Source organism: Enoplosus armatus, chromosome 7 (assembly GCF_043641665.1).
Source record: "Enoplosus armatus isolate fEnoArm2 chromosome 7, fEnoArm2.hap1, whole genome shotgun sequence".
Lineage (NCBI taxonomy): Eukaryota > Metazoa > Chordata > Actinopteri > Centrarchiformes > Enoplosidae > Enoplosus > Enoplosus armatus.
In genome coordinates, this window is record NC_092186.1 from 13,805,336 (window position 1) to 13,827,079 (window position 21,744).

At 40.7% G+C, this 21,744-nt stretch overlaps 1 protein-coding gene across 1 annotated transcript in view; it reads right to left on the minus strand.

The window, feature by feature from the left end:
• The window catches only part of faf1 (Fas (TNFRSF6) associated factor 1), a 57,473-nt gene that overhangs the window by 10,638 nt on the left and 25,091 nt on the right, over positions 1-21,744 (minus strand). The window contains exons 9-17 of the mRNA XM_070909066.1: positions 17,811-17,906; positions 17,520-17,643; positions 17,331-17,394; positions 17,158-17,239; positions 10,401-10,555; positions 5,546-5,682; positions 5,361-5,449; positions 1,281-1,361; positions 608-685 (exon numbers count right to left, since the gene is read on the minus strand). Coding sequence (XP_070765167.1) covers positions 608-685; positions 1,281-1,361; positions 5,361-5,449; positions 5,546-5,682; positions 10,401-10,555; positions 17,158-17,239; positions 17,331-17,394; positions 17,520-17,643; positions 17,811-17,906 — 906 coding nt within the window. The remainder of the gene's footprint in view (positions 1-607; positions 686-1,280; positions 1,362-5,360; positions 5,450-5,545; positions 5,683-10,400; positions 10,556-17,157; positions 17,240-17,330; positions 17,395-17,519; positions 17,644-17,810; positions 17,907-21,744) is intronic.

Below are 21,744 nucleotides of genomic sequence, written 5' to 3' on the forward strand. Positions count from 1 at the left end.
ACACTGTATTACTATAGACTGTATTACAACACTGGTGCCATCCTCACAGACAATTATTGTTTTTCCTACATGCGTGACAGTGTGTGTGTGTCTGCCTGTGTGTGTGTGTTTGCCCCCTCTTCACATACAATAATTGTTTTCAAGTGAATATGTGTGTTTGCTTAGGTTGTGTGCGTGTGTTTGTGCACAAACCTGTGTGCATGAGTCGTCTCAGTCTTTTGTTCACTTGGGTTTCAACATGAGGCTGTGTGCTATACCAATGTAAAGCTAAATAGTTAAATAGAACAATAACTGTGTGTATGTAAGGTGACATTAACAGGGATGGGCCTCGCTGTAATTAGGATATTTCGCTCTTCTGAAATGGCTTTTTGCCTGTTCACCCACACTACACATGCTTCACTGACTGGCAGGCTTCCCCAAAACCACAATCTAATTGACTCATTATTGTGAAGTGAGAGCGAGACAGATAAAAAACGACAGCACAATGGCACAATCACTGAGCGCTGGCAAAACATATCACTGTTCAGCCTCGCACTGATAAAATTGGAATATTAATTTCGTCATTTGCATAATGTGAGCGTGATGTGTGTATGGCTGTTCTTCTCACCTCCTTCTCCTCCTCCTGCTCCTTTCTCATCTGTTCCAGGCGAACCTGCTCGGCCTCTTCTCTCTCCTGGGCTTCTCTCTAAAAGAGAAAGAAATGAATTGGGATGAATGAAATGGGATGTAACAGCAGAATCAGAATCAAAATACCAAGTGACGTGAACTGCAGAAGATTGTTACTATTTTTTCAAGTTTCCTGTGAATAGTTGTTACTGATGTTTCATTAGAGATAAAGTAACTTAGTTTTTTAGACACTCTAAATATAATACAAATTAATGACATGACACAAAATCTGAGAAAAGTAGCAAATTCTCACATTTGAAAAGCTAGAACGGCTGATTTTTTTTTTTACTTGATTAAGGACTTAAATGATTAAACAGTTTATCAAGATAGTTGCAAAATAATTTTCTGTCCATTAACTGATCAGTTAATTGAGGAACTGTTGCTTATGCTTAATAGCATTAAAACATCAGCAGCAACGGTAGTGTAACTACTTGTTTTATTACACAAATTGGTTAAAATACTACAAAAAGAAAATGGACTGATGCCTGTTTAAAAAAAATAACATGGTGGTGCTTCTGCTGTTTTACTTAAACCCACAAATTGCATGATGTACATTTACTGTCTTGTATACCACAACTAACTCAAGGAGACAATTTGTTTTATTTTGAAAATACCTTTTTACGGTCAGCCTCTAAAGACAGACGGTAGGCCTCGTCCTGTTCTCTCTTCACCGTCTCTCTTGCCTCGCGCTCGTCCTGGGTGGAGAGAGGGAGAAAGAAAGTGGGGCCCATTAACTAACAACATAATAAAAGGACACACAAGGACAAAACATCTAAGCTGAGATGCCGGGTGTGGGAGCCAGAAAGAACCAAGCAAAAGAAATGCAGCATGTCAAGTGTGGTTACGTACAAACACCAGGTATGAAAGAGTAGCACCAGAGGGGAATTCATTGTGACCGGGCTGTCATTTACCAGACCCTGAACCTCTTTTATGTTTCCTCATCTCAGTTTCACCGTCCCTTTCTCTTTCATTCACTCTGCCTCTCTCTTCCTGTTTGTACAGAGGGAAGGGGACAGGCGGCCCTTCTCTTTCTACCTGCTGTGGCTACAAAGTGTTTTATAAAGACTGGGACTAAATACGAGTGTCCATTGTGTTAACAGTGCACAGCCATTAGTTTTCTATTTTCTGAAGGCCCATGCTGTGTGCCAGCCCGGATATGGCAAAGTAAGCTTATTGTGATGATCAGAGGGCTACTGTGCAGCTAAGCAGTGGCTAAGCAAAAGCACAGTGTGTATTGTTGTATTCAGTCAGAAAATGCAAAGGATACATTTGTGCTTTTGGCCCGCATAATAGATGAACATTGAAAGGAAACTGTAAAAGAATGGTAGAGAGGGATAAAAGCATCAAAAGTGGCTACCTTCAATAGACTGGCCCTGAGTCACGCAAACAAGTCGCACAGTAGCTCATGTTTGATACTCATTTTGTACTGTTGTAATGCGTTTTCAAATGCATCATCTGCTTCAAATAACCTAATGTGCATGAGAGGCATGATGTGAAACGTTAATACATCTGTACATACATGTATCTGCTCAAACACATTGAATTTAAAGACCTTAAAAAAGAAACAGATTTTCAACATCTATATCTTGGCTACTCATCAAATTGGCTTATAGGGGGGCTAATAAACTCCTACTTTAGTCAAGCAAGTCAGAAATGCAAGCTGTCACACATTTAACGTTTGCTCACATAACAAATAAGGCAAAGTGTTGCAAAAAGCTTAATTTTAATCTAAATGTATATCTAATCTATTTGTTTTGGGGCAGCACTGTGGCTCTCTGGCTCACTATCACTTCAAAGCAAGAAGGTAAATAAAATCCCTGCTCTGGTCCTTTCTGTGGACCTTGCACGCTCCCCTGATGTTGGATTATGTTTCCCATGGGTGCTTCAGTTCCCTCCAAAAGATATGCATGTTTGGTGCCCTTGACCAAAATGGAACACGGGATAGTTTTGGCTGCTCTTCACATGAAATGCATGCAAAATGAGCTGAAGTGAAAATGGCCTGTGATGCTGACAGATGCTGACCACGAAACCTGCAGTGAGTAGTCAGTCGGTTACTAACTACTAAGCTAAAACACAGACAACCATAGGAATGACTGGCGAGTCAGTAAGGTTGGTTGAAGGCACAATGTGGCTGTCCAGCTGCTCCATTTCCAGACAGACACAAAAGTCACTGTCAGAGAGGAATGTCTGGGTTGCTTGGGTGGATGTCTGTGTTCATGTCTGAGTTTGTCTTTGAAAAGGTGAGGTGGAAAAAAGGAAAAAAATGGGAAGAAAAAGAGGGATTGGGAGCTAGGGAGGGAGAGAAATTCAGCCGCTACAAGATGGGTTTATTCCAGTGTCAAGGTTGACTTCACCTTGAAGATGGGATAGGTCCTGTCAGATACAGGATATACTTAAAATGCTGTGGTTATTGGTACTAATCATGAATAATCACACTGGAACATTATGCTTTCATCATCACTTATACTCTTTACGTTGCCTTCTTGTGACATTCTCACAAGCTATTTCCTTCTAGCAGGCCACGCCCGGGTAATTATCACACTTCAATACCATTTCAGAACAGCTTTCCTACATTGTTATCCCATGGCAAAGCTGACAGAGCTAAAGCCACTTGTTGCAATGATCATAAAAGAAGTGATAATAACGCAGTAATAAAGTACAATTATTTCATGCAGATGCCATAAAAAGAAAGACAAAGAAAACACAAATCAGCTTGTAATAAAAGAAAAATGCACAATCAATTAAAAGAAAAAACATTTAGTCGTAAGCCGACAATGGAGGAAAGCTGGCATCGCTAGTCTGCTTAAATTCCTCATTCTGTGATCAGCCAGGTCCTGATTTAAGTGTAAATTTTGTCAATCTTAGACTGTTACAATATGTGTTAAATTAATGAAAGGTATTGAGAAATGTATGTAATCCTTGTGGCACTACTATTGAAAAAGCCCTAAGTGTGACCCTGCAGTACACTTTATGATTCAGTCTGATCTGACACATGTACATACTCTGAATACCTCTTGTCTACCTCTTGTCAACCTCTTGTCGCTTCTTATCATTAATGATTATTTGAAGTGTGACAAGAGTGGCAAATCCAAAATGAAGCTGGAGCATTGTAGCAATAATAAGAACAACACAAAGGGAATAGCTGTCACTCGGTAACCCACCTGAGGAAGTCTAACCCTCAGGGTGTGTGTGCGAGAAGATTCATTTCTTAACCACGGTTCCCACAGCTGCAAATGCTATGACTATCACATTAGCATTGTTTGAGAGGCTGTTTGGTTGACTGAATGTTTAACTTTTAAATTCTTAATATGGTACGACAGCTGTCATCTATAGATACAGTAGTCAAAAAAGAGGCACGACAATGTTAGAGAGAAAAGTGTGGGAATAAGTGAGACTATGATTTCACAGGTGACACGCTACACAAACCAAAACATCTGTATGTGTCATACGTAGGAAGACGAATAAGGACTTATTCATAATCACAAATCTATCTAAACTACATCTACATCTTTACATTATTTATTGAATAACAAAATGATTAAAAATGCACTTGATAATCTACAAAGAGATCGTATGTTCTATATTGTTGCTAATGCCTGTCAGAAAATGTAGAGAAAAGAAAGTTTGGGAGGATTACTCTGATACTCAGCTGTCTGAAAACCTGTCTGGACAAAAACACAGTGTGTGTTCATTCTCTTGTTGGATGTCACTGAGTAAACATATAATTTAAGTGGTTAAGACGGTCAGGTGAAAGTCTTTGACAGTCAGAGGACCTCCCTGTCATACTGTCCCAGATTCCTTCCCATGATATGAAAGACTACCACCACTGTTCCCTCTCCTTCTTCTATGGAGTGTATCCCTCAATGGTGTTTGTCCACTTTCTACTGGCGTAAAAGAGTAGTCGACAGACACAGAGCAGCACAGTGGTACCTACACTCTGGAGTGAATGGGAGACGAGTCTGACTCCTGTACCTATTCAAAAAACTGTAGTTGGCACATTAAACTAGACTTAAGGGGGAATGAAGTGGACATATTCTCTGCTTGTCATTACTAGTATGCCACAGTGTGACAATGCCGTCTGAGTTGTCCCAGCATGCTGCCATTTATCTCTTAAGCAGGACGTAAAAGACTGGCTCAGCCGTTCAATGTGGCTATAGTCATAGGCTAAATCAAGGAATTTGGCTAATGAACGAGTGGTTTGAATTGTTACTAGAGGTCTTCACAGGTCCAAAACAAAACCCATTCCAACCCAATGTGCATACATTTTTTTAAAAAAGTGATCTGAACCTGAAGGGACCTAAGGACAGTTGGACCTGATCTGAAACAGACCGGGTTTAATACACCTGATTTTGAGTGTGGTCAACCCAAACAGACCCAAATACAGAGAGAAAACCAAAACTGTCAGTGCGATTAACAAGCAGACAAAAAGAAGCAGTACATGTAATTTTTGCATACATGAGTTTCTGATTGGGATAATAGTAAGAATATTAGCTTATTTGTTTTCCCACCACAATAGGTAGTAAAAAAAAAGTTAAAAAACCTTAGTCAACAGGAGCAGACAGACTGTTTCCTGTGCTGTTGGGTTATAGGAAGTTATTTTTTCAAAATAATCCAAAGCCTTTTCTACAAGACTCAGAGCTGGATGCGTGTGTTTTGCTGCAGTCACAGGCATCCTGATTGGACTCAAACTGTACCTCATCTTTGATGTCCTCTTGTTGTTGTGCTGTGAAGATCTCCATTGCTCCCATTAACCTCATCATCAGCTCGTCCACTGTCGTATTGCCTGAAGACAAAAGAAAAAGAATTTACAATTTAATCTTTATGTTTTTACATCTATAGATAATATGGATAACCATACTATTAATAAAGTCTTAATTACCTTGAATAACGTTTAGAACTTCATTGGATGTGCGTTTTCCCATGACTATAAGGAGTAGGGGGAACTGGTCTGTCTTGTATGTCCGTATAGTCTGTGTCACCACACTGCCAAAGTGCCTCGTACACATGGTGAGTAGTCTGGAAGACAAAAAAATAATCCAATTCAAATAAATTTAATTTAATTTAATTCACTTTTCACGTTTTTCTTGGAACTGAACACATATTTCAGAACCTGTGATTTAAAAAGAAATACATAGACCATAAAGCAGACACATGCATGTACACACAAACATTTTCATGAGCAAAGGAGGCGTATACTCCAGCTTTTCCAACTGCAGCAGAAAAGAGAAATACACACAAATTCGTGGCATTACGGACTTTAAAACCAATTCTGCATTTTCTTATTCCATCAGAATGACATGCTATCTCAATTGGAACCGTAGATGAATTAGTATTCCTCACCAGACACCCAGAATTGATAGGGCAAGAGAGGATTTCTTATTCCATTACAAAGACAGAACTTTTTAAATTAACATTTCAGAGAGGGAAAAGGGTAGCAGGCAGCCGGGGCCCCACCAAGCTCCCTGTAAATGTCATAATATTAATGAATTGCTATAGACTGAATGCAAATATAGATTAGCTTTTTCTCCCGCCTTTTAATAACATCTACTTTAATAACTGGCTGGTAAAATAGAGAAGTAATGGAATGGATGGAGGGACAGCGGGTCAGAGGAAGAACATAGATGGAGGGTATGCTGTCTGAGAGGGGGTGTAACTCATTAAAACATGAAGCCAAAGCTGAGGGAGCTACTTACAGACTTCTCAAACTGTGAAATTGAGTAGTTGAGCTCATTGTGGTACTTTTTAAAGTAATAATTGTACCAGTATACGCTGAAAAAATGGATGGAAGCTACAGCACCTGAGCTCAAAGTAGAACTGAATTTAAGATATTTTAGGAATATGACTAGAACTAAACTTTTCAAAATGTTGAACTTTGAGTGACCCACATCTAGCAACGAAGAAGTTGAGTACCCTAAATCCTACTGATCATTTTGTCCTCACATTTGTCCCTGTTTAGACCTCGACCCAGGCAGACCATAACAATAGCCCACAGGGAAACTCTAACCTGTAATGAAAGGCCAGGGAACAATGGACACTAACTTGAAGGGTAACCCAATCTTAAATCTCCCATCAAACACAAGCCAACCTGCTTTGGTTTCTATCTCAAAACTAAGGAAGACAGTTCAGGTAAAAACATCATCACAACATAAGAACTGCTCGACCTGGAAACACAACCTAAACCTACTATGTATAAACTGTATCAAAAAATGACAGAAATGCAGTAACCAGGATATGAACCTATAGAACAAGTATGGACACGACACTGAGGGCAGGAGGAAGTCAAGCTACTGCAGGAACTGAGGTGAACAGTTCAGCACAGTCGCATCCAGCCATAACATAACGTGGTAAAGAATGTAGTCTGTCCTAGTCTGTACCAGACCTGTGGTACATCCTTCAGGGGCAACTAAATGTAGAGGAAACACCTGCATGGAACTTGCAGCTAACGTGGGTTTAAGGCTCTGCTCCAATGGTTAATGTGATTGACAGCTTCTAATTTGTCACCCATCCCATCTCCATCTCTCACTGCACATCCAGACAGCTAAAATAGTTAATGTTTCCCTGGTCTGCCACATCACATTTCTTCACATCAAAGCAGTGCGTGAAGATGTGAGTCGACTGGTTAGACCTGACATTTGCTCCACTGAGCAGCTGATGAGTCAGGCTAGTACAGTAGCACTGCAGGGAATGTTTTTGCCAGCCACCTGTATGGGAGTGTGTATGGGAACCGGATGCTCTGATAGCTCACTGTGTCATACACACTTTGTTTCAGAGCAAACATGGACATGTTTTGATTTGAAAATTACATTTTGTTCTCGTTCTCAACCAGTAATGTTTTCAGGTAGGAGGATGTCAAGAGGGGAAGTCAAGTGTACACAGAACAGGTTTGCATGTTGGTTTGTCCTTGCTCTTAGCGGTTAAGACGCCAAATTACACTCAAAGGTCATTAACAATCATGCCTGTATTGCTGGGTCATTGTACTGCACTGCACTACGTTGTACAGGTGTTCATATTATTGTGCCAGGCCCTTGTATACTGACAAATCACTGACAAATCCCTTACTTGGAATAATATGTGTAATCGATTTGAGGAAGCATGACACACACTGATAAAATGATCTACTTTCAGTGTGTTTATCTGCTGATAGTTTCCATATTTGCCATGTGCAATGACAGTACAGCGCCTGTACGCTATAACAAATTCATTTCCCCTGGGTGACAATTACACTGGCATCCAATCAGCGGAACTGCATTTATGCATAATTAATCATTTAACTGGGAGGCCTGTGAGAATACGGAGAGTTAAGCAACAGGCACATTCCAATATCAGCAGGTTCAACACACACACACACACACACACAAAAGTAGGATACCTTTCCAACAGCCTGTGTGATTGATGCCAATCACCAGTCACTTTGGATCAACCAGAGAGCGTGAGAATGCAGGGAAGCAGTGGATGTGTGAGTGAGTGAGTGTGCACATGTGCATGCATGCGTTAGCAGCAAAGCTGTGACTAGCTGTGTGTGATGAAAAGCTCCAGATGTTGCCTGCCTTTTAATGTGCAATAAAAAGGCTCAGCTGGGGCAAAAAGCAAAGGAGGCCAATGGGAGAGAGAAAGAGAGTGGAATGAAGGAAGGAGGGAATTTCCTTAAAAGAAATAATGGAGGGGTGAGGTCAGGGTGCGAGTCTTTCTTAAATGGCTGCTACCAGAGGGCAGGCTTAACTCTGGAGGGAGAGGGTTGAGGTAGTGGGATAAAGAGAAAGGAAATAAAGAAAGATGGAAGGATCAGGAATGAAATGAGAGGAGAAGGAAAGATGTAGCAGAAAGATGAGGGGAAGTAGGAGAGAAATGAGGCTTGCCCTGGGCACAATGGTAATGAGCAAACCCAATCAAACCCCCAGCAGGTCCACTTTTACCTCCACCTCTCCACAGCTCTATACTTGAACCTGCAGGGGATCTGATCATCTATCACATTATAAACTAAGATGTTCAAATGTATTTACAACTAAATTTACTATCCAGATAAAAATATCCATCCTAGTAGCAGGACCTGTGTAATAAACGGTGTTGCGCAGACCGGCCAGTTACCAACACAGGCTGTTGGGACTGCACCAGGACTTTGAGCGTAAATGGAGATATAGAGATGTTTGGACTCCAACGGAGTCCTTCGTCTCCCACTGACCCTCTATTCAGACAGCTTAGTCAAGATTGCCCAATCAGGGGCCTCACCATGCAAACACAACGCCTTTTGTTAGCATGCAACCTCCGAGCTTCAAAAAGAGAATGAAGTAGAAGAGAGAATGAGAAGACAGAGATACAGGGTGTGAGCAATGGAGTGAGAGTTGAATGCCAGCAATTAAGGACATGTCCACACTAATGCGAATAGATTTGAAAACGCTGTTTATGTGTCAAATGAGGTTCCGTCCACACTAATATTTTAGATAAATTTCTAAAAGCTCACTGTCCATACTGAAAAGGAAAAGACCTCATCTTCAGTCTTTGGAGGCTTAACATTTTAATAACTATATAACAGTAAGTAGCAGGATGGGACAGAGCACTAATTAAAACTACATTAACCTCCTCTAGCATCAAAAACAATGATACTAGAACAAGACAGAGACACAGCTTCCTGAACAGGGCATTCTGGCAGGTTGCAGAGCACACAATCAAGCGGCTCTCCTGCTGAAATACATTAAATATCATCTTTATTAGATACAACTCACTATGCAAACAGTCCACTCCTCCAGACAGTAAGTCATATATAAATAAAACATAAGGATTAAGCATGCAGTCAGGGCTTAGAGGTTCAGTTATTGCTCTACTTAACTTTACAGCAAAATTCAATACTAAACTCAGTATGATTCTGATAGGTGACAGGATCTCTGAGAGGTCCAGAGAATTCATTCACTGTTTAAAGGGCAATTACTTTTTTTAAACAATCTGCGTCTTACAGTTTCGTCACATCAATCCGATTGACTATCAAAACGTTTTTCTCACTTGCTTCATTATGAGACTCAGAGACCAGGGAATACCCACTGGACTCAGCTTTACAACTGAATCCATGTGTTATTGTTATATTTGAGATATGGGCAATCATTCATATGTTCACCTTTGTTTTTACATTTAAATATCTGATTTGATAACTTCTAAACTAGTCTTGTTAAAACCTTCCTGGTCACTCATGTAGCAATGTTTCATGGACTGTAGTTTAAAACTGTATCTAGTGTTTGTAGTGAAACTGAAAAACTACCAGGTAATACAGCTGTAGCAGCAGGGGCTGACACAATAACCAAAAAACCCAATACTACAATGCAATCCAGTACTAGAGCACCACGAATTACAACTGTGACATATATATATATATATATATATATATATATATATATATATATATAAGTATATCATACATTATTGTGCCCACCCCATGACACAGACTGTATTATTGGTATTAGTCATATCAAAGAATTAGTAAACGAAAGAATATATTAAACTAATTCTGTGATATGACTAATAGGAGTTAGTCCTATTAGTCATATGGTATTAGTCATATCACAGAATTAGTAAACTAAAGAATGTATTAAACTCAGTTATGTCTTCATTCATACCACAACTGCAATGTTAAGTAAATAAGAGATAAGGGAACTAAATACACCATGACATAACTGATAAACCCTGCAGCTCTGTGACCAGCAAGTCACCTGAAAATAATCAAACAGCCCTCTGGCTGACTCTGGTACCTGGCTTTGTTAGCTTCTTTAGTGACATCCCAGGCCCATGTAATGAAGTTCTGGCTTAGGTAGGAGACGATGGAGTCAGCACACATCATTTGGGAGCAGAAGACGTTGCCGAGGACACTTTCATCATTGTGGAGGTAGATGGCAAGCAGCTTTCTCTGTGGAGGGGAGCAGAAAAGAAAAGAGAGTTAAGAGTTAGAGAAAGAAAAGATGTGAGCAAAATGTACCATTGACTCCCTCTGGACACTTGTCTTGCTAAAGTGGAAAGGCCATTGCTACTGATGCTGATTCAGAGTGAAACAACAAACAGTATAGTTGGCTGTTAATAGATGGATGCACAGATTTTTAAATTTGAGGGAAAGAGACTTTACAGATTACAAGTCTGACCTATAACACAAACACCTCAGAATATAATGCACTATCAAATCTGTAATCTGTCTTTGAAATGATAAAAATGTAATGTAAAAAATCCACTGCTCTCAGATCTGTGCTAATCTGTACTGTGTGAGATCTCTCAGCCCAGCGTGGGTGTCTCATCACTGGAGAGACATTTCCACATTACGTGACCATAAAATGACATGAAAGACCACAGGGTGCAGAGCCAGCATGACTTCGAAAGACCACAGCAAGGCCACAACTGGCAAAAAAAGCAAATACCACGCAAAATCAAATGGAGAGCGGTGTAAATAAAACTTCTCTTGGAGGCGATGAAGATATGGAGAAAACAAAACAGACAAATCACTCTATTTATTTTACACCAAATGCCAGCAGCCTGTTCAGGTTAGTAGCGGCAGGGCCAGACAATATTGACGAAGCTCCAAATCCAAGGATATTGACACCATCATATAAGCCTGGCAGATTCTCCCTACTGACAATCTAATTAAAAAACAAACACACCCACAAACATAAAAGGTTCCAGGGGACAATGTTGGAAATAATGCTCTCTAAATTACATGTCACTTCTCTTGCTATAAAAGAACAAATAAGAAAAACTCTCTCAGTCTCTGCTTAGTGCATTTTTAACCATGGCTGTGAAGGGGGAGTCAAGAGGTCTGTTTCTCAGGAGCTGTAATCTAGGCTACGTACGCCAAAAAGCAAAAACATCTACTCAGGGCGTAAAACGTGAGGGGAAGTGAAAGAAGAAGTTGTGCTATACTGTGGCCTGTGTAGAATGGGAATGGGAGAGCACTGCTGTGTTTGCTCAACGATTAGTGCTTTAGAATAATCTCCAGGGCTCCTAGAGAGAAGGAGCTGGGGACTCATTCATCGGGCCAATTCAACGGCCTGAAAAGATTAAACACTCATGCTGAGAAGACAAGCAAATTCAGTCTTGAGAGAGGAATGAGTGTGAGGGGAGGGAGAGTTTTACAACATGAAAAAAAAAAACAACCTGATACACACTTAAAACACTGACGTCCCAACACACATGCGCAGAACTTAACTGTGTGGTACCCACAAGTGAAGGACTCACACTCACACACATGCATGCTCAATTAGACCAAGTGTAAAGACTAATCAAAGTGGGCATTTTGGCAAACTGAACTCCTTCATCTTAGTTAAACTGTCCATACCCCTCTGTTCCCTCTCTGCTTTCAAGTCAGATCTTTTGTGTTGCCTGTCTTAGCAGGGAGGAGCAAATCCTTCAGTTCAGCTAAATTACTAGGTCCAACCTGAGCTAGATAGTGACCCCATAGCCCTTCCTCACACCTGTTCACCTAAATCTAAGCTTGCTTTGTGTGTGAGGGAGAGACCAAAGATTTCACGCAGTAGCAGCGTTCAAGTCAGTTTGAGCCTCTGATTGAGTTATCAATGCCACTCTTACTCTGAAGGTAGATCGACAGAGAATTTGAGTCATCACCACATTTAATTAAAAAAATATATAATTTTTCATCCAAACTTATAATGCCAATTTCTAGCGAAACAAAACCTCATTGGCTTGAACTGAATATTTTGTATAGTGTTGTGGTGCCCCCTTAAATGCGGCCTCTGGAAACATGAATATCTGTGATCAGAATAAAACAGATAATATTCACTGCACTCTACTGTAGCTACCATCCTGGATTTTGGCCTTTCCTCCCTATGAATTCAACACCACAGTAAAGTCAAGCTGAACTGGACAGACCCAACCGTAAAGTACAGAGGGTTTGACTCTGTCATAGCTCTAATAGTTTCTACTAGTCTTCTTACAGAAGATACTTAAATTGATTAATAGCTTATTGCTTCAGATTATTCCTGTTCTTTGATTTTAAGTGACCTCTGGTCCAGGCATCACAACACGTTACTCTCTTGGTCCCACTATTGACCAAATATAAAGAAAAACAAAAACAAAAATAAAACATTCACGGTCTGGGTGCAGCTCACTTAAACACTCCTACCAACAGCGTGGGATGCAATATTTTTGAATCAAAGCATATAATATATTAATAACAATAATAACTGGCATTTAATTTCCCTCATCCAGAGGTGATATCTGCCATTTTACCTTATGAAACGCTTAAAGTATGAATGAATAACATTCTTAGATATGTTTTAAGGGCTAATCATACAATCACTGAAAGATACAGCAGGAGACAGAGGCTACTAACCCCCTACACTTGTAACTGTACTGTTATCACACTTATACCACTGTCACTTGCCAACAACAGTGATGATAATACTCTCTGACCAATCATAATCAGGTATTCTCCATGGCCATGGAGGGAAAATATATTTCTATTTCTATAATGTTTCCAAAAAAAAACCTTTCTGTACATCGCTGTCAAATGATGCAACCTAAACAAGAAGGTGATGGTAATTACAGAAATTACATTTTTCATGCAGGTTTGCTGTATCATAGGCTGCCTGCAGATTTACTTACTGGTGCACTATATTTACTTTGGCTATTTTATTTGAAAATGTAAAATGTACACATTATAGCGCCCTCAAAACTTTTCTCAATGGAATAGAAAAACCAGTGCCCATAGCACGAACACAGCTTTTTACTAAAAAACCCACAATGCAACCAAACCTATCCTCCCCACTAGCCTTCAACTACAAAGTGTCACTCTACAAGAAGTCACACTCACAGATGTGAAGAGCCCTCTGCATTTAATGGAAAGCTGATATTAATAGAACCTAAATCCCAGATGATATCTGGTCTCATATTGCAGTATGTCCAGGTCCTATGTAACCTTTTCTGAGTGTCTTATCTTTCTTTAATCCCTCCTGTCACTCTCACCCACCTGAAATTTAAAGCGTGTGTACAAACAGATAAACAATATGTGACATTGTCATGGAATTATTTCTTAAAAAACTCCAAGGGGAACTGTAAGGATCAAGTGGTATCTGTGTCCTGACAGACAGCTAAAAGATTTATCAAAGGCCAGTTTTTTGTGGATGACTCTTGTAGCACATAAAGATGAGGCTTTTAATCACAGGTACGGTATGTTTAACAGGGCTAGAGGAGACCAGTGAATGAGATACAGACATGCACTGAAAGGCACAGAGAGAAAGACGGACAGATGAGTGCAGATTGCGATTGCTCTACAGATGTCAGGCTCAGTCTGCAAAAGCAAACACTTCAAAACAAAGAGCTCAAATGACTCATCTAATGACCATGAACACACAGTGGGAAAACACATTCAGATCGATGACCAACCACACAGGAGGCTCTCCACACCCTGCTGAAAATGTATTTTCAGCAATACATTCTGAACTCTTTCCAAAGTGTGAAGAAATTAACCAAATGAACTGTCAGCTTTGAATTTCATGCTAAAAGTTAAGTAGGTATTTTTTGGCTATGCATGCCATCTACTGATGGTTAGGAGGATAAAATGTAGGTTAAATATATTCACATATAGAAATATTCATGCCTTGAGTTTCCTACATCTCTACACTCTACATTGATTTAATTCTTAATCCAGCTATTTAAGCATCAGAGTAATCATTTCAGGTGCAGTCAATAAACCATGGCTGGTTGTGTTGCTCGTGATTTACAGCCCGAGATCCGATAAATAGATCTATATGCCATTCTGATTCACCGGCGCTCTTTCCTCTTGACTTTGCAAGGCTATTGCTGGGTTTTAAAGCGGATACTTGGCAGTGATAAATCCCTGAACTCCCGTCTCCAGCAAGGCTATGAATTTTGATGTGTCTTTGTGTGTGGCAGAGAGGAGACAGGAGTGGAGAGTGGAGGAGAGTGGGGTTAGAGTGATTAACCACTGCGTTGATGGGGATTTAGTGAGGATCGTGGTTAGTGATGGGTGGCCTATCTCTCTGTACGCTCTGACTAACCACTGATCCCCAAGAGGGTTCAGCTCAGCTCAGCTCAGCTCTGCAGCCCAAAGCATTTTCATTAAGGATGGATTGAGTCTATCTCAACAGTCCCCCAACACACACCTTCAGAAACACTTCATCAAATGTAGTGTTTTGCTTAGTGATTAGTCTCTCCCAGGCTTTGAGGGAGTGAGACTGATTCCTCTGTTTATAAACCCACCGAGTAGTCCCCTTTCAGTCAAATCTGCCCTATTCCAATATCCCCTTAATGAAATAGGCTTTTTCTACGATGAGGACACAAAAACTAGATTCCTTTTCAAATGGAAGCAAAGAGCAAAGCATAGGATGGCTGGATAGATGGAGGAAGGGACGATGTAATCGTGCACATATGCTACTGTGTAATGAAACCGTCAAAAGCAGCATGTTTTGGCCTGTCGTCTAGGACGCTTGTGACAAAACAGGACAAACACAGAACAGACCAAATAGCTTCTGTTTTCATGCAAAATTCTTTGCACATATCCAGCTTCCCTAAAGCCATTCTAACCACGGCACAGTTGGCAGACTAAATCAAGCTCACCCAGAATAAAACATAATACAGTGAAAATGAATACTATTTCGCCCCTGCGCTGTGTAGAGCACAGTGGTACAGTACAGAGTGTGTGAACACCAGGGAGACATCGGCCATATTGTGCTGGCTTAGGAGAGGAGATCAGCTGGGAAGCAGGCGAGACGCCAAGCTTCTCTTTAGGTTTTTTCCATCTCTGTTTATTTCAAACTCTCTCCATCCCTAACCCTTATCCTGCAACCTCTCATGCTTTTACTCCCTTCTTTCTTCTCACTCAGTCTCTTCATCTGACTTTCACTTTTTGCACTCTCCTCTCCTTTCAGACCACGCTCTCTGATTTGTGCCCCTACCATCATCTATTCCACCCTCCCTCCCTCTCTGTGTGCCTGGTGATCTGAACCCCCCTAACATCTTGCTGTGTCCTCACAGTCTAATAAGGCTGTAATCCACACAAGCTGTCAGTTGATACAAGCATCCTTAAAAGGACAAAAGCCAAAAAACAAGCGGGAAAAGTGGACAGCTAAAAATAAAGCCTCAGCTGTCAGCGTGAAAATATGATGAGGGTTTTGATGAAATGATATCAATGTGGCTATAAAGCCTTCTCCACACACAGCATGACACAGGGGGTAGACAAATTACAGTAAACACTGTATGAAAAAGGACTTCAACCTTGAATTAAAGTTATTCAATACTGTTAATGCCTGCTATTCCTTTTTGTCAGTTAAGTTTGTCTGTGTTTGGCATATGCCATAATGACTTTTCAGACTGTCCTCTTTATATATTTATTTGTGCAAGTTTAGCCTCTATGGAGGCATGATGTAACCAAATTGCTCATCTGTTATAAATACTGCTAACTGGCATTCGGCCAAATATGTCCTGCATTTTAGGCAGTGTTTAGAAGCATTAAGAAGTTACTTCAGAGTTACATCCTTTTCCTCTTGGTGTTTATATTGTGTGTCTAGTCCCTGTATAGGTCCTTACGCATCTCTGGATTTGCCACATAAGGCTGCGTTCAGACCAACAAAAGAAAGGACCTCCTGAGACAGCAGGGCTGCCAACACGGAGGTATCCAGCAAAAATAAAAGGGGATATTCGCAAAAAGTGTAACCTGGCTAAACGTTTACCACAACGCAATATCAACGTACACCAGAAACACATTGCAGTGCAGTTGTCAATCAACTATATGCAAGAACACAATGCAGGAAGAACACCTTGTTGTATGAACAGTGTAGCAACAGTCATTGAGACTGAGGAGAAAACTACATCATAGTACGTTCCCATTTGAAAAAGTCTGCCTCATAGGAGTATAAACCACTCCCTTGCATTTTTTATATACAGAGCTATTTTCAGTCCGCTGCTGCTAAGATCACAGTAAGAATTCTTCATGGTGTCATGTAGACTGACGGGCGAGTACTGATAAGAACCAAAACCCCTGACAAGGTACCCCACTTTCTATCATATTCCATCTTTACATTGTGTATGTGTGTGTGTTTACATAGAGCTTTTGCTAAACTAACATAACGAACTCAACTCGCTGGTCCTCAGGACAGGAAGATCCATTCTACAATTTATTGCAGCCTGGAAAAGAGTAGACTAGGCATATACTGAAAAGGATTATAATACTGACCATTGTGTCTTAAATTCCCACCAGCTCAATAATGAAGATATGAGAAACGTAGTATCTCCCTTGACAGATAGAGAATGAATAATATCCTGCTCAGTCTGTGTTCTTCCTCGATGTTGTCTTAAGCAAAGAAAACTTCTCAAAACAAAAAAAGCAGCGGAAAGGCTACACCAAGCAGGAATGACATCAGTCAGAGAAGGACAAGCCAACATTGGTTGCATCAGCACTGAAATAAATTGCAATAAATACCCATTATAGTATCTTAATAAATTAAAAGCCTTCCTATCAGGCCCCAAACAGTCAATCAGCCTACTTACATCTCTGGCTTTGCCATAGAAGGCTTCTTGAGATGCTGCCTCCAAAGTCCCGATGAAGAACATTGGGTGGGTCTCTCCATACCTACAGGACACACAGAACAGACACATTGCAGCATGCCAGCCTTCTTTGATTTCAATCAATTAATATGAAAAGCACCTGATGCTTAGCTCACCTTGAAGAAAATTCGGCAGTAAAGTGCAGTAAGGCATCAGCTTCGTTCTCACTATTCTCTGGCACTGTAAGGGGACAAAAATAATTTTATGGCCAAGTTTTGAATGCCTGTCACTGGCATTTAATACAATACCTGGAGCTACAATTAAGAACTTAATCGAACATTATTAAGCTGCTCTACTGTACGTACTCATAGGTGATTTCCGACAGGTAGAGGAGCCCATTCCAAACATCTCTGAATCGTCCACACCAAACTCTGACGCATCCTCAAAATCATCCCCCTCACTGTCGCTGACCATATGGACATCCGCACACTGTAAACATAAATTATTCATTAATTGCCAGACTTATTTCAACAGAAGTAATTAGCAGAAGCATTTCGTTACCATGTATTAAGAGTTTGCATGTATACACAGTGCCAAGGGAGAAATTAATCCACAGCACAGATCCTTAGAGAAAGAGAGTGTCTATGTGTGTATACCTCTTCTGTGGGCTCCTGGGAATTGGCTGGTGAGGACCTTCGACAAACACTGAGGTGATGGCAAGGATAGCTGATCCCAGAGACAGCTAGCGTCATCTAAAAACAGAAAACATAATGAAAGAGTGATTAAGTCTAGTCTAATAATCAACCAGTTATGTGAGATCTTGCAGCATATGTGATTAATCTTTGTCCACTCAAAGTTACCATCAAGTTAAATTGAGTCCTATCTGTTCATCTGGGAGTGAGTGATGGTAAATGTCACTCACTACTACTCTTCAGCAAAGACTGAACTCTAATCAGAAGAAAACAAACCTCACAACTGGCTCTCAAGTTGCACATCATAGTACCATCTCAAATACTTTGGTTAGCCTATTTAGGAGTAGGTTTCCCCAGGCTGTAGAAGCATAGCCCGTATCATGAGATACTTTACACGTTTCACACTCAGGCTTGCTCACCTCACTAATCACTAACCTTGATGAGGTTTCTGTACACCTGCAGTGGCTGTTAGTCTGATGGTGGTTTGTAGTAAGAGAAAATCTGACTAATGAGCTGCCAAAGCCAAAGCCAGGACTGAAAATGTCAGCGTTCAGCAGGGACTCATTACAGCTGGTGTCTCCTGGCTTAGACCCCACGGGACATCAACAATACAGGCAAGGCGGTTGCAGGACATAGTGTGAAACTAAAGATACCTCGCTTTTAAAAAGTGGAGCGGCAGATTTTAGATCGATTCATGTAATTTTCTCAACATGAAGACACCTTTGTTAGTTGCTATCAACAATGACCACCAAGAGCAAGACTGGTAACAACCAACTGATGATACTTGACACAATAATGCAACAATATATCTACTGACGCACTAATTGTTAAGAGCAAAGCAGAAAACCCAGATGCAAATACTTTTCTGGGAGAGTGAACTTCTAAACAACAGGGCTGGGGCAGGGCAGGCAGGCTGGGTGTGATAAGAGGAAGAGAAGCTGCTCGTCCCCTGCAGAGGTCCTGTGATCTGCTCCATTGTCAGGTGCTAAGACACACAAAGAGCAGCTGGACATGGTTGAATCAAGAGACGATTACATGCAACGCCAATTGAGTCTGAAAAGGGCTACACAGACTGCAGGGAGTTTCTTTCCCTCTGTCTCTTTTAAAATAGAGTGGTTCCTCATGCTGGCCTCAGCTTCTATAGCAGGAGAGAACAGTGTAACCACTAGACCTTGTCAGCAACATGGACTTACTAGTGAGTACTTCTGTGTACTGGGCACTGATAAGAACTAAAACATTGGACAAAGTGCCCCACTATCTATTATTTTCCATCTTTTCACACTACCTTATCTTTTCAATTTTGAGAGGCAAGTTAGCTGCAGCCAAAAGACCAAAACAAGTGTTGGGCAATATGACGATATATACCATATAATAGAAATTCTGACCTTAACCTTTATATCATAGTATCCATAATAACTTTGAGTGTATTAGACCCTTTTGGGCAATGTTACAAATCAATGAGCAGGACTGCTTTGTGGTAATATTGCAGTAATTTGATATGATTTTTGCAGCGATGTCATGAAGTACCTTGATTTGTCAGGTGTGTTCACTGGATTAACCAAAAACAGACATTCCTGTCCGGGTTTTGGATCCATAAACAGTTTCTTGATAGATTTTTCAAAAAATATACTGTATCACAATATATTTTGTGATATAAAATGGCATATACCGTGATAGAGGATTTTATTCATATTGCCCACCCCTAGGTGCAACTATGTTCTTTGTCCCTTGGATGTGGTTGTTCACACACACACACACACACACTTCAAATTTGAAATTATATTAATTGTTTGCCTAAACTAAGATAACAAACTGATACCCAGGAGAGGAACAACCATTTTACAATTTATTGCAGCCCACAAAAAACGTTGGCGGGGCATATACTGATTATAATATTGACCACTGTGTCTTAAATTCCCATCAGCTCAGTAACCAAAGAGAAGATATGAGAAACGCAGTATCTCCCTTGACAGTTTAAGAATGAATAATATCCTGATGAGTATTCCTCCTCCATGTTGTCTTAAGCAAAGGAAACTGCTCAAAAAAAGCAGTGGCTGGACTGCGATGCAATGTTGAAACTACACATACCAAGAATGACATCACAGCTAAAGAGACAAGCCACAGTGGAACAGATGATAAATATATATATGAATATAGGACCTTTCCTGTGTGGCCTTAAACACTCAGTCACCCCAAACAAAGTAACAGAGAAACAGATTGTATTTCTTATGTATTACCAATTAGTAGCGAGTGTACTCAGGACAATGAGAAGTGTGTAAATGTCACAGCAAGGACAGCTGAGTATCCCTGGAACACCTACGAAGAACACTTAACTGAATTGCCTCGTCTTTGCTCATGTAACTTAACTCTAACTAATTTAGTGCTCTGGTCCTGTTTATTAGATCATTGTGTTATTCATATTTTTCCAGAGAACTTTACAAAGTAATGGAACAAAAACATAATTCCCCTAACTGTAAAAGTAAAGGAAGTTAGCAATACTTTTTGTTAAACGAAAGAAAAGCTACAGCCATTTGAGACATGATGGGTGCCTGGCCTGAGACTTGAATTAGCACCGAAAGAGAGTTGTAGGTATTGAGCCAGACAAAGACATACAGGGTCTGAGCCTTAAGGATGTGAAGGCATGGCCCCAAGTCTATTCTGTCTATTCCCCAATCGAGTGGCAATCAAACGTGAGAATCTTAACAGCGGCTGCCGAGAAGATCCCCATAAACCCTTTACCCCCACTACTCACAATGAGAGGCTTTCGTCTGAGGGCCTAATAAGTGTATAAATAAAGTTGATCACTTCCCCTGTCAAAGACAGCCTGGAGGGTTTGAACTGACATGGATGCAAGGAGGGGAGGTGAAAAGAGAAAAAAAAATGAGTTGAGTGCCTCTCAGTCCTCTTCCTCACGTTGACCCAATGGCTTCTCCTGATGTTGAGGTACACAAGTGCAGCTTGGCGGCTCAGTGGTAAAACGTGGAAACAAGGCTGAAGCGCCGCAGGGCACGAGGGTTGGGGGGATGAGGTTAACCCCCCCAAATGACCCTCTCCCACATCTCCACACAAAGGAACTGGCTCCTCTTTTTTGGATTCTTTTAATTAACACTTGCATTGAGGCTCTAAGCATTCAGGGGCCGATACAGGGAAAGAATTTTCTCTCTCCCTTACCCCCTCCCTCCTTTCCCTCCCCTCTTCAACCCTTTCTTCCCTTCTCTTCTCTACCCTTTTTTCCCTCCCTTCATTCTTTCTGTGTTTCATTTTTTCTTTTCTACTGTGGGCAGTGTTTGGATTAGGTGTCTGGCTGTGAGTGTGAGATAATTACTACTGACAGCTGCACTGACAGCAACCACAACCACAGTACCACCTTACTCCACTTTCTCTTCGATGGGGCAAGAAGAACAGTGAGAAAAGTGGGCGAGAAAGGACAGTAAAGGGAAAGGAGATTGACAGAGGAAGAAGTACTGGTGAGAAATCGTGCAAACATGACAAAAAATAATATTGGATAGGGAGAAAGAAGGCAAAAAAAAGAAGATAGGCCCAGTGTGCCCCACCTTTAACACCTGTTGGTTTCCTTGTTTCAGGCTCTTTTGAGCCTTGCTGAAGATTAGTATCTGGGGTCCTGCACAGTGCGTGTAATGTATGTACACACATACAAATACAAATACAGAGCTAAAGGCTAAGGTAGGCATAGAAAATGACTGTTGGATCAGTGGGATACTTAACAGTGGGCGTTAAGGTGTTATCTCTTCCATCCTGCATGGTGGTGTGCCTTTATGCTCTATGCTCGTACGCAGGTGACCGAGCTAATGAGGAGGAACATCCTCCATCTCAAATAAAGACAGCCATCTCTGTGAAATGTGAGCTTCACAGAACACATAAAAACAGTTAAAAGAGA